The sequence below is a fragment of the Dermochelys coriacea genome, chromosome 3 (genome assembly GCF_009764565.3).
Source record: "Dermochelys coriacea isolate rDerCor1 chromosome 3, rDerCor1.pri.v4, whole genome shotgun sequence".
Lineage (NCBI taxonomy): Eukaryota > Metazoa > Chordata > Testudines > Dermochelyidae > Dermochelys > Dermochelys coriacea.
The window spans coordinates 199,353,404-199,366,860 of record NC_050070.1 but is presented as its reverse complement, the minus strand read 5'-3'; the positions used below and the strand labels follow the sequence as shown (position 1 = coordinate 199,366,860).

Genomic DNA, 13,457 nt, shown 5'->3' with positions numbered 1-13,457 from the left:
CTGCCAGACTATCGTTAGGGACATGAGTGAAGAAGAGCTCTGTGTAGTTAAAATGCTCGTCTCTTTCATCAACAGAAGTTGGTCCAATAAAAGATATTACCTCTCCCACTTTATCTTCACTGAAAAAAGAATTACAAGTTCAGTAATCCTCACTTCTCTGAAGATAACATTTGGGAAAGATTCTCGGTCCTAGATATGAAACAGTTTGAGGTATGTTCCAAAAGAAAGACAGCAGTATTGCTAGCAATATGAACTAATCCAAAGTCAACACATTAAAGATACAGGTGATAGTGATGGCTGTAGTTATGGTAGCCTTACTCTCCAACACAAATCCCATTTTCAGTTGCACAATGGTTGGCCAAACTCATCACTTGGGATGAAGTTTTCCATGACAGGTTTCTACTTCAGAAGGATTTTGCTCCCTATATGCTCTCCTCCCCACACCAGGCCCCAGTAAGTATAGAGAAGAAAGAGAGGAAGCTGCCTGAGTGAAATGAGGGGAAGGATGGCAGGTGAGGAGCAGAGGGGTCTATAACCACTAGAGCAGGGCCAGCTCTGGGGAAGGGGGAAAAAAATAAAAAGAAGAGCGTGCTGCCAAAGAATCAAAGTTCCAGGAGCGCTGCTGCCACCGTGCCGGTGGCGCTCCTTTGGCGGTACTCCTCCTACTGCGCACCCCCACAGATGGTCTTGCGCACCCCACTTTGGAGACCACTGCACTAGAGAACACTTCCCTCCATCACCTGGAATTCAACTCAGAATTTCCAAGTCTCAACATTCCTCTCACATCAAATATCTGTGAATCCCACTGATAATTGATACTAGTCATCCCCTGCTACTAGCTGGTTCACTACCTCAAATGGCAGTGGTCCATAGTGGAGATCTATAGATCCCAAACCTACTGATGACCCATGCAGTGGATGGGTGAGAAGGTTTCCACATGAATATCTATTTATTCATTTTTGCTTTGTTTCAATGCTCAAAAATTACACACACAAAAACTACATTAAAACAGAATTAAGGTTGCAGAGTCAAGCACTCAAGAGTTAGGACATGCTAGAATTAAGGTTGCCCATGCAACCTTTATTATTATTATTACTATAGTACTTAGAAGCCTTAGTCATGGACCAGCCCCCACTGTGCTAAGCACTACACAAACACAACGGAAACTGTTCCTGTTCTAAAGAGTTTAACTCTTGTTGTTATTAATAACATACTCACATTCTATCTCTGACAGAATTTTTATGTGATGCTGGGCAAGTCACAAACCAAAATCTGTCACTGTAGGCCACTATTTGAGAATTCTTCATTTTCTGGATGCCCAATTTGAGATACATGATAGAGCCTCATAACTGCAACTGAATTCAGTAGGAACTGTGCCTTGAATATATGAAGTGTGAAAAATGCTAAGTACTACTAAAAATCAGGCCATAGGTGTCTCAAGTGGAGGCACCCCAAATTAGTGGATATTTTTGTCAATTATACTTGATTCCTCTGTGCCTTAATTCTTCATATGTAAAATGAGTATATAGACCTGCGCAGCTCACAGGGGTGGTTGTGAAGATAATTTTATTGCTATCTGTGAAGCATTGACACTATGCTGATGAGTGCCATAGCAGTGCCAGTTCCTTTAATATTCTTGGATGGAGATTATCTGCATCCTCGATTTGGTCTCATTAAGCTTTTTGAGTTTGACTTCCAACTCAGCTGTGATAATTTCTACTTCCCTATTCTCATTTCCGTTAGCCACTCTGACACTACCCCCAAGGTCCTTACTACCATTATTAAAAACTGAGGCAAAGCATTCATTTAAGAGTTGGGCCATGCCTAGATTATCTTTATCCTCCAACCCATCCTCAATGCTTAGTGGCGCCACTTCTTCTTTCCTCGTTTTCTCTTTATTTATATGGCTATAGATTATTTACTATTGGTTTTAGTTTCCTTTGCAACTTCAAGCTCTCTTTGGCTTTTGGGAGTTCTCACTTTCCCCCTACACTTTCTAACCTCCAAGAGGTAGCTTACCTTGCTGATCTTTCCCATCTTCCATTTCTTGTAGGCTTTCTGCTTTGTCTTAATAACCTGTATGAGATGCTTGCTCATCCAGCTTGGTCTGCAACTCTTCCCTGCACATCTTCCCCTTTGCTTGTGATGCAGGCATCAGACAGCTTCTGCAACTTTGATTTAAATAATTCCAAGCCTCCTCTACATTCAGATCCTTCAGTTCTTCAGTCCAGTCCACTTCCCTAACTAATTCCCTTAATTTTTTTAAAGTTTGCCCTTTTGAAATCAAAGACCCTAGATGCAGACCTATTTTTGTTTCTCCTCACATTTAGTTTAAACTGAATTAGCTCATGATCACTCAAACCAAGCTTTTCCTCTACAACCAGTTCTTCTATGAGGTCCTCGCTACTTACGAATACTAAATCTAAAAGGGAATCACTTCTTGTTGGTTTGGTGTCTATTTGCTGAAGAAATCTGTCAGCTATCAAATCCAGGAATATCTGGGACCTACATTATTAATAGCATTTGTCCTCCAGTCTATACGTGGAAAATTAAAGTCTCCAACAATCACACAATTCCCAGAAGTATTCATTTCATTTAAAATATTAAAGAGGTCTCTAAACCATATGCAAATCAGATCCTGGAGGTCTATAGCAGACCCCAAGTGCTATCCAAGTGGAGCCTTTGTTATCTTCCTCCCCAAGTGATTTTAACCTGAACAGATTCTGGTTTTTTTTTCAATTCCATCAGTTCTGATTTCCTTACAGCCTACCTCCTCATTAATATACAAATTCCTAGTAATGAATATAAACCAGAAGCTATCAATTTCCCATTTTTTCCATATAAGCTGCCTTCATTTCCCCTCTAAGCCACTATGTGTTTTTTGTTTTTTAAAGTAGTATGGATTTCTCTCAATTGTGGCTTTTGGGGCATCTAGTAAAACGTCCTTAAACAATTCTCAATTATCATTCACATTTTTCAGTTTAAATTCTTCCTCCCATCTGATCTGGCTCAATTGTTTTAAGCACTGTGAAACTGGCTCTTTCAAAGCATCAAGTATATATATTACAGGTTTGGACTTTATTCTGTTCACACATACCAAATGTGATAAAGTCATTATCACATCTACATTAACTATCACTAATTTTTAGTTCTCTGATCAATTCCTCAGGTCAAGACAAGCTCTAAATAAAGACTTTCCCCATGCTGTATGCAACACTTTGTTAGGAAATTGTTATTTCTAGTACTTAGAAATTCTAAGAAATTGACACTGTCAATGACTTGGAACAGGCTGTCACTTTTGATAACCTTCTCCTTTTGCTCATTCAATCCTTCCTAAATAGGTTATAACCATTGATTTTAACATTCCAATCATGGGAATCATCCCACCAGGTTTCAGTAATAAGAATTAAGTCAAATTTTTGCTCATAAATAAGCAATTACAATTCCTCTTGTTTGTTACCCAGGCCTCTAGCATTGGTGTGTAGGCAATTAAAGATTTTCTTCTCTTCACATCTTTTGGGTGTTTTGGTTAATTTTGTTCTCAACCTATTGATTTTGTGCTGAGTGCCTATTGTTCCCTTTTGTTATTGTGTAACTCCTTCCTGACTACTCTTGGAACAAAGAACATGTGTTACAAGATGGTGTACCGTATTCTGGACGTATTGAAACAAAGAGACTTTGAGATCATGGCAAATAACCAATAGACTCTCACCTCTCAGAGCACTGTTGGGCTAAAGTAATTACTGGATGCATAAACAGGTGACTATCAAGTAAGAGTGGAGAGGTGATATTACTTCTGCATACAGCTTTAGCAAAACAGTTACCAGAATATTGTGTCCACTGCTGGCAAATCCACTTCAGAAAAAGAGGTTGAAAAATCAGAATGGTTTCAGAAAAGAGCTACAATAATTTCAGGCCTTGAAAACACATCTGATAATACAAGGCTGAAGCTCAATGTATTTAGTTTACCCAAGAGAAGATTAAGCAGAGCCTAGGTACCTACGTAGAGAAGATATTAATAGCAGAAAAAGGTAGAACGAGATCCCATGGTTAGAAGTTTAAACTAGACAAATTCAGACTGGCTGTGTCTACATTATATGCTATGAGTATGATTTCCAGCTCATGTACACATACTTAATGCTAGCTCTCATCAGAGCTAGCACACTAAAAATAGTAGCATCACCACAGTAGCACAGTCAGCGGCAGTGGTGGCACAAGCTAGCCACACCAAGTACAAACCAGCCTTAACCCTGTGAGTACCTACTGGGGCGGCTAGCTCTTAACATCATAGAATCATAGAATCATAGAATATCAGGGTTGGAAGGGACCCCAGAAGGTCATCTAGTCCAACCCCCTGCTCAAAGCAGGACCAAGTCCCAGTTAAATCATCCCAGCCAGGGCTTTGTCAAGCCTGACCTTAAAAACCTCTAAGGAAGGAGATTCTACCACCTCCCTAGGTAACGCATTCCAGTGTTTCACCACCCTCTTAGTGAAAAAGTTTTTCCTAATATCCAATCTAAACCTCCCCCATTGCAACTTGAGACCATTACTCCTCGTTCTGTCATCTGCTACCATTGAGAACAGTCTAGAGCCATCCTCTTTGAAACCCCCTTTCAGGTAGTTGAAAGCAGCTATCAAATCCCCCCTCATTCTTCTCTTCTGCAGACTAAACAATCCCAGCTCCCTCAGCCTCTCCTCATAAGTCATGTGCTCTAGACCCCTAATCATTTTCGTTGCCCTTCGTTGTACTCTTTCCAATTTATCCACATCCTTCCTGTAGTGTGGGGCCCAAAACTGGACACAGTACTCCAGATGAGGCCTCACCAGTGTCGAATAGAGGGGAACGATCACGTCCCTCGATCTGCTCGCTATGCCCCTACTTATACATCCCAAAATGCCATTGGCCTTCTTGGCAACAAGGGCACACTGCTGACTCATATCCAGCTTCTCGTCCACTGTCACCCCTAGGTCCTTTTCCGCGGAACTGCTGCCGAGCCATTCGGTCCCTAGTCTGTAGCGGTGCATTGGATTCTTCCATCCTAAGTGCAGGACCCTGCACTTATCCTTATTGAACCTCATTAGATTTCTTTTGGCCCAATCCTCCAATTTGTCTAGGTCCTTCTGTATCCTATCCCTCCCCTCCAGCGTATCTACCACTCCTCCCAGTTTAGTATCATCCGCAAATTTGCTGAGAGTGCAATCCACACCATCTTCCAGATCATTTATGAAGATATTGAACAAAACGGGCCCCAGGACCGACCCCTGGGGCACTCCACTTGACACCGGCTGCCAACTAGACATGGAGCCATTGATCACTACCCGTTGAGCCCGACAATCTAGCCAGCTTTCTACCCACCTTATAGTGCATTCATCCAGCCCATACTTCCTTAACTTGCTGACAAGAATGCAGTGGGAGACCGTGTCAAAAGCTTTGCTAAAGTCAAGAAACAATACATCCACTGCTTTCCCTTCATCCACAGAACCAGTAATCTCATCATAAAAGGCGATTAGATTAGTCAGGCATGACCTTCCCTTGGTGAATCCATGCTGACTGTTCCTGATCACTTTCCTCTCCTCTAAGTGCTTCAGGATTGATTCTTTGAGGACCTGCTCCATGATTTTTCCAGGGACTGAGGTGAGGCTGACCGGCCTGTAGTTCCCAGGATCCTCCTTCTTCCCTTTTTTAAAGATGGGCACTACATTAGCCTTTTTCCAGTCATCCGGGACTTCCCCCGTTCGCCACGAGTTTTCAAAGATAATGGCCAAGGGCTCTGCAATCACAGCCGCCAATTCCTTCAGCACTCTCGGATGCAATTCGTCCGGCCCCATGGACTTGTGCACGTCCAGCTTTTCTAAATAGTCCCTAACCACCTCTATCTCTACAGAGGGCTGGCCATCTCTTCCCCATTTTGTGTTGCCCAGCACAGCAGTCTGGGAGCTGACCTTGTTAGTGAAAACAGAGGCAAAAAAAGCATTGAGTACATTAGCTTTTTCCACATCCTCTGTCACTAGCTTGCCTCCCTCATTCAGTAAGGGGCCCACACTTTCCTTGGCTTTCTTCTTGTTGCCAACATACCTGAAGAAACCCTTCTTGTTACTCTTGACATCTCTTGCTACCACTGCGCATGCTGCTGCTGCGCTACTATATTTTTCTGCATGCTAGCTCAGATGAGAGCGAGTTGAGTATGCATACGCAAGCAGGGAATCACACCCTTAGCTTGTAGTATAGATGTAGCTTTGAAATTAGGTCAGTCAGAAGTTATAGGCTTGATTCAGAAATTGGGTGAGAGTCTGTAGCCCACATTAATGCAGAAAGCCATACTACATGATCAGAACATTCCCCGTTGTCACTAATTTCCATGAAAACCTCTGCTAATTGACTTAAAAGACTAACTGCCAACTCTGTTTGCTGGCCCCAGTAGTGATTTTTGGGCCAGCCACTAAAAAGGAACAATAATGAAACTGTGGTTACATATGCAGGAATAGCTCTTTTTACAGACAACATACCTAGATATACACTTGGCAGGTTTTTTCTAAGCAGTAATGTGTGACTGGTTATCGCTCCGACTCTCAAGCTGCTCCAACTCCAACATAAAGTTATATTAACCCCCATGCAGTTGTAACTTATGGACAACTAGTTATGATAGCTAAGAGACCATACACTAGTTATCTATTGGCACAACATGAGCAGAAATCTGCTGCCCCACCTTCTCCCATTTCCCCTTTCATTGCTTCTACACTGGGGTGCAGAGGGCAAGTGCTGGTGCACAAGCCAGGATCACTAACACACAGTTACCTTCTGATGAAGGAATTATCAAGTTGGTAGCTGCAGTCAGATTCCACCCCTTTTGCAATGCTCAGGCAGCACAAAGGGGCTGGAACAGGAGTGGGAGATTTGGTCTCTGGGTTCTATTCTCACATCTGCCACAAGTGACTGTTAATCATTCTGTAAAATGGTGGGTCTTGTCTCCCTTCCAGAGTAGCAATGAAGCTGCAAGAGTTGCAATGTGCACAGATTTTATTATCAATCAGCAGAGGAGGCAAGACAAACATATGGTCTTCTGGTTCCCAGACCAGTGCAAATTCTCCTAGCCCAAAGAGTATTTTGATGGGAGAAATGCAATAGTAGCAGGAAGACGAGAATGACTCTTTCTGTCTGTGTGACATCTGTCTGGAGGCACAGCAGGGGGGAAAGTCCACAGCGTACGCTGAATGATTAGGCATTTCAGGAGCAAACATGTCAAGTACTACTGTGCACATGCAAATGTCAGTGCTGTAGCTTTTCTGGATGGATTTTCATGGGGGGGGTAGCCAAAGGAATTTCTGACCTTAGGAGCCTAGTAACCCTTGGCCAATCTGCCAAATTTCAAGTCTGTGTTCCAAGCCATCATACACATTTTGATCTCCAAGAATGAAGAGATAAACATTCTTATATAGCACATCTTGGCATGCAATGCACTGAGCAGCTTTAACAGCAGGATGTATGTGCATGCATCTTTCTTGACCAGAAATGTGATGCTCTATATTGGGAGAGAGTGTTTTAAAAATATTTTTTAAAAAAGAATCCAAGCAATTAGAATGAAAATATTACTATTATCTACACTCTGTCTAAAAAGGGCTCTGGCTCCATAGATCAATACGGATCATATTTAAGTTCACAAACGGCAATTTAAGAGGCATGGTCTCACCCACAATTTTCAAAAACAAAAAATATTTACAACTTCCACTCTGTCCCTCCCCCAGAGCATTCCTGTATTTCAATGACAGATGCTTCTCTTTTACGCCAACTGCCCCTATTTATGGCTTTCAATTGGTAGTAGTACATGTGATTTTTATTTCACCCCTTGCTTGGTTCGTGAGTTTAGCACCTTCTGTTCACAATAAAACTATACAAAAATCTTCTTACCTAGTAGAGTCTGCTTTTCTTGTAAAGAGTCAGGCTCTGCAGAACATCTGCAAGATCGAAGAACTATTACTCCACCGAGTACACCATCTTCACTGGCTAGAAAAGGTGAACCTAGGTAGAAGTGGGAGGTAGAGAAGAAGTTGTTACTTGCAAAAGTTTTTTTAATTTGCCCCCCCTTTAAACTGGCCACCTAGGGCGGAAGAGCCAAGTCATGATAATATTTCTATATAAATGTCAATTTCATTTCTCTATTGAGAATTGCCATTATTTCTGCTGGGTAAATGTTGTAGTCACTTGATTGGTCAGGAAGACCTAGACACTGTCTATGTGGTAAAAGTAACACTGAGAAGTGCCAAGGCAGGTTTAGCATGAAGGACTGAATATTCATTATTTTCTTCAGAATGGAAATACAATCAGATTAGAGGGTAAGAACATATATAAAAACACCTGACTGACAAGCTTTGATCAGCTCTTCAAGGCCATTTAGCATCCTCTTACTTGGCTGTCTGGTGCACAACTGCAAAACTCTGATTTACTACCTCAGAATATATTTCAAACAAATAAGATACAGGGTTTAACACAAATATTTCTAGTAATGATATTCTGAGGGTAACTTGAATATTTCAATTTCAGTGGAAATTGCAGGTGCTCAGACTTTAGTATCAGACGTCAGAGGCCCAATCACATTCCCCATGAAATTAACGTTTTGCAGTCAATTTCAGTTGAGGCAGGGTCCATCTCAAGTTGGTGACATATAGGGTATTGTGATTTACCGAGGATTATCACATCTGAGGAGACCAAAGAGACAAAACCAAATTGATGTTTGATCAAACTACATTTATTCCAAGAAGTGAGGGAATTTTTGATTTTTAAGTTTACCATAAGTATTAAATCTTAAGTTTATTCTAATTTGTGATTTTTCCAATGCCACTAACAACCCGTTCCTCCCTCCCCCCTCACAAGCTTCAACACACAAGGTTGCAAGCACTCGATGGTACCTTCCAGAATATGAAAGCTGTGCTGGGAAACCAAGAAATGTGGAATTTAGGTCCCCTTACAAGAAAGTGTTATAGTTATAATAAAAGACACAAGTGATAGAAAGCCGACAAACACAGTGTTAAAGTGACACTTATACTACACTGCCTTAACTCTGCCAACTTTCATCCCTGCCCAGAGAAGTCTATAGGGAGTATGCTTTAACGCTATGCTGTTTCAAACAGCACTATGCTAAAGCATGTTAAGGAACCTTAAGTGCGCACCAGGCAAGGTCTACACTAACCAATTAATGCATAATACTTTATTTCACTTTAGAAATCACTCCAACAGGGGACATTACCCCATCGTTCAGATGGGCCCTTAGTTTCACCACCGATTCACACTCAGGTAGCACCTACAGTCCCATTCAGAACTGGGGCTCAAATGTGGTAGGTGGTATGCAAACTCACAGATGGTACCTAACCCCAAAAGTTACCATCCCCTCCATCTCCCCATACTTTAACTAAACATAATTGGTTGATAATATAATAAAATCACTAAATATATTTGGGTTTAAGGCTAATACCCATCACTTCCTAAAAATGTCAGTATTTCTAGAACAATTTGCCATCCCATATGACGTGTAAAAAGTAAAGTCTCAAATCTGTCACTAGATTAACGTGGGCAGATTCTTATGCCTATGCAGTCCCACTGAAGTCTAAAGATGCTCCATGGGGACGTAGGGGTCTATAATAGGCAGATCAGATGGCAGAACTGGACCCTAAAATGTGTTCAGAAATCGACGCCTATGTGTATAGAGGTATATAATGACGTAAGTCTAGTTATCAAGGTTTGTTTCTGATATCAGTTACACTAATGTAAATGTACAGCAACTTCCTTGATTTCAAGGGAGTTACTCTAGATTTATATTAGAATGTCTGAGATCAGATATTAGCCTGAGGGCATTTGTGTACCATACATATTCAGGGTGTTTTGTTCTATTTTGGTTTTATAATTTTATCTTTAAACACCTTAGGGAAGAGGTCCCCAAACTGTGGGGCATATCCCATTATGGAGGAACATTTGGGGTGCGGGGGCGAAGCAAGGCCTGGGCTAGCCCCCTGTGGGGGGAAGGCAGGGAGGAAGCGCCACCCAGCTGCATTCCTGGCTCCAGCCAATGGCCCCATGCCTGCCAGCGGGATCCGTGCCCGGGAATCTGCGCCCGCTGGCGGGATCTGCGGGGCACAAGGTAAAAAGTTTGGGGACCACTGCCTTAGTGCATCAAGCTAAAGAAAAATTAGTCATGTTATCACATGCCATGCTTACCAGCATCTTTTAAAAAAAAGAAGGCAAAATATATTTACAAGAGTCTCTATTTAAGGTAAAGGAACTGAAAATTTAAGTTTTATGATTCTATATCCATTTATTCTCACATCAAGGGAATTAAAAACTGAACCGTAGTTTATTGTCAGAGTTGAGTAACAAATTACCATTGGAGATAGACTGTCAAACTGAAAATCAAGTGTCTGAACTTTGCGGCCCTTCCATCTTTAGAAGCAATAGTGAAGATTTTCATTTCTGAATAAAGTTGGGGACATTTTTGCCATTTTTCCAGTTGGTTTACTTTATCCATTTGATAGCACTTTGTGTATAAGTCAGTTTGATTGTTTCCCTGAATAGTCTGCCAGTATCTGCCTTACTGAGAACATTCTGCCATAAAAGCATCAACACAAGAACTACAGACCTCTTACAAAAATGGCTACTAACATGTTCTGTAACTTTTCTTTGAGATATGTTGCACATGTCCATTCCACTTCAAGTGTGTGCATGCCCAGTGCACCAGAACCAGAGATTTTTCCCTTACAGTCACCTGTCGGGGTGGTGCATGCACTTTTAGCACTCTTGTGCTGCAGTCCAGTCGTATAAATGGCAGAGCTGCCCCCAATCCTCCTTAATTTCTTCTTAACGGCTAGAGACTCCGACATAGAAGGGAAGGACAATGGGTTGTGGAATGGACATGTGCAATACATCTTGAAGAACAACAGTTACAGAACAGGTTAGTAACCGTTTTTCCCTTTGAGTGATTACACATGTGCATTCCTCTTCAGGTGACTCACAAGCAGTTCAGTCTGCAGGAGGGTGGGTTTCAGAGTCTACCTTAACAGTGATTGTAGAACTACTCATCCAAATTTTGCATAATCTCTGGATTTGCTGAGATATAGCATCGTGACTTGTAAAAGTATGCATTGATGACTATGTTGCAGCTTTATAAATGTCCCTTATAGGTACTTGAGTCAGGAAAGCTGTGGAAGCTTTAAGGAGCCATCAACACCAAGTGGCTACCACAGTCCAACAGTTGCTGCACCGAGGATGTTGGCATCTCAGCAGGGTCCAGTCTTGAAGGCCCAAAGGGCTATTTTGCAGAGGTTGGTACCAGGGAGCCACACTGACACCCTTCCATATCCAATGCTCTGCTAGTAGATGGTACTGGAGATCTCAATCTTCCCGTCTTGAGGAATGTGCTATTTCCTTGGCACTGGAGAGGGGGATTGGTGCCTTCCCTCTGACAATCTCCTTGACAGGGGATGGGGACACCACAATGTCTGCAGGGGCATTTCTAGTCAACATAGAAGTATTGGGTGCAGAGGGGATTGCTGGCACACGATGGCATATATCACATTGGTAGATGCGCAGGTGATGTCATGCGCTGGCATGTACATTGGCCAAACTGGACAGTCTCTACGTAAAAGAATGAATGGACACAAATCAGACGTCAAGAATTATAACATTCAAAAACCAGTTGGAGAACACTTCAATCTCTCTGGTCACTCGATCACAGACCTAAGAGTGGCTATACTTCAACAAAAAAGCTTCAAAAACAGACTCCAACGAGAGACTGCTGAATTGGAATTAATTTGCAAACTGGATACAATTAACTTAGGCTTGAATAGAGACTGGGAATGGATGAGTCATTACACAAAGTAAAACTATTTCCCCATGGTATTTCTCCCTCCCACCCCACCCCCCACTGTTCCTCTGATATTCTTGTTAACTGCTGGAATTAGCCTACCTGCTTGTCACCATGAAAGGTTTTCCTCCTTTCCCCCCCCTGCTGTTGGTGATGGCTTATCTTAAGTGATCACTCTCCTTACAGTGTGTATGATAAACCCATTGTTTCATGTTCTCTGTGTGTGTGTGTATATAAATCTCTCCTCTGTTTTTTCCACCAAATGCATCCGATGAAGTGAGCTGTAGCTCACGAAAGCTTATGCTCTAATAAATTTGTTAGTCTCTAAGGTGCCACAAGTACTCCTTTTCTTTATTCTTAAAGTTCCTGTATTGTGGATCAATGGTGGAAGATAGCTTTACTGCACACAGTACATTTTTTAATAGTCTTTATAAATGCACCAGGTAAAGCCCCACGTTTCCAATGAAAACGAAGTATTTGGATGTCTGGTTTTTGTACATTCAGATAGATGTGCTTGCAAAAAAATTTTAGACTCTAGGATTGAATTTTAGAAATAATAGGCTATATTTTTTTAAATGTCTAATATTTAGATAGTGTATATGTTTTTAAATTATCATGGTAGATAAAGAGAAACTGCTTTCTTGTTAACATTGGACTCCAAAATTTCCAGTATCAAAGTAACTTCACTTTTCAGCAAAAGGGTAGACATCAGTAGGATTCACACAAAAGTGTGTCAGTTAACAACAACCAAACATAATTAGAGTCAAATTCTGCATTAGATGCATGTGAGCACATTATCTTAAATAAAAGTTCCACATGAGTACTTGAGGGTAGAATTTAGCTCATTGATACTGATCCTGGAATGGACAAAGCATCCTCAACCACTAACTAAAATGGGACTTGAAAGTTCAGTAACATGCTAGGAGATGCTCAGTGCCTGGCAGAATTGGACCCTTAATGCAGTATGTATCACACAAAAATGTGTCTTTTTTTCCCCATGGTGGTTCTTCACATTAAAATAAAATAGATTGTGTTGTTTCAAAATACTAAAACTGGCTGAGATCCATATTGTCTGAAGAATAGCCTCATTTACTAGTCATCAAAATATTGGCTACTGGGTCATCTCCAAACAATGTTTTTCGGGTTTTTTTAAAAAAACTTTTATACCCATTATTTTAACTAGAGTTAAAATACTGTAAAAATACAGTACAATACAACCACATATGAACATCTAGCTAGTAATTACAATTTGATATGGAAGAATTTGAAGTTCTCCTCCTAGAAACGAGAATGCCTTGTTCACTTTACATTGATTTGACAAAGTAAAATATATGTTTGATATCCATATATTACTGTTGAACCCTGATTTATAAGCGGCACAGAAGCAAATATTAAAAAACCAAACAACTTCTATACTACTGCAAGACAGGGCTGTTCAGTGCTAAGTGACGATGGGTAGGCAGTAAAGCATAATAGTGTTGGTAACAAAAGTTACCTAACTCTGTATAACCACTTAGCATGGCCATTATAGCTCATAACATTCTTGTGCCTTCAGCATTCATTTTTCAGAATGTTCATCCTTCAGCACTTAAAACCAGTATACAAAAG

At 41.1% G+C, this 13,457-nt stretch overlaps 1 protein-coding gene across 17 annotated transcripts in view; it reads right to left on the bottom strand.

Moving 5' to 3' along the window:
* Positions 1-13,457, bottom strand: part of TASP1 (taspase 1) — a 223,086-nt gene that overhangs the window by 86,982 nt on the left and 122,647 nt on the right. For all 17 annotated transcript variants that reach the window (XR_006280367.1, XR_006280368.1, XM_038397300.2 and 14 more), the window contains one exon: positions 7,907-8,017. Coding sequence is in view for 15 of the 17 variants with exons in the window: in XM_038397300.2 (XP_038253228.1) it covers positions 7,907-8,017 (111 nt within the window). In the remaining 2 variants the exon portion in view is untranslated. The remainder of the gene's footprint in view (positions 1-7,906; positions 8,018-13,457) is intronic.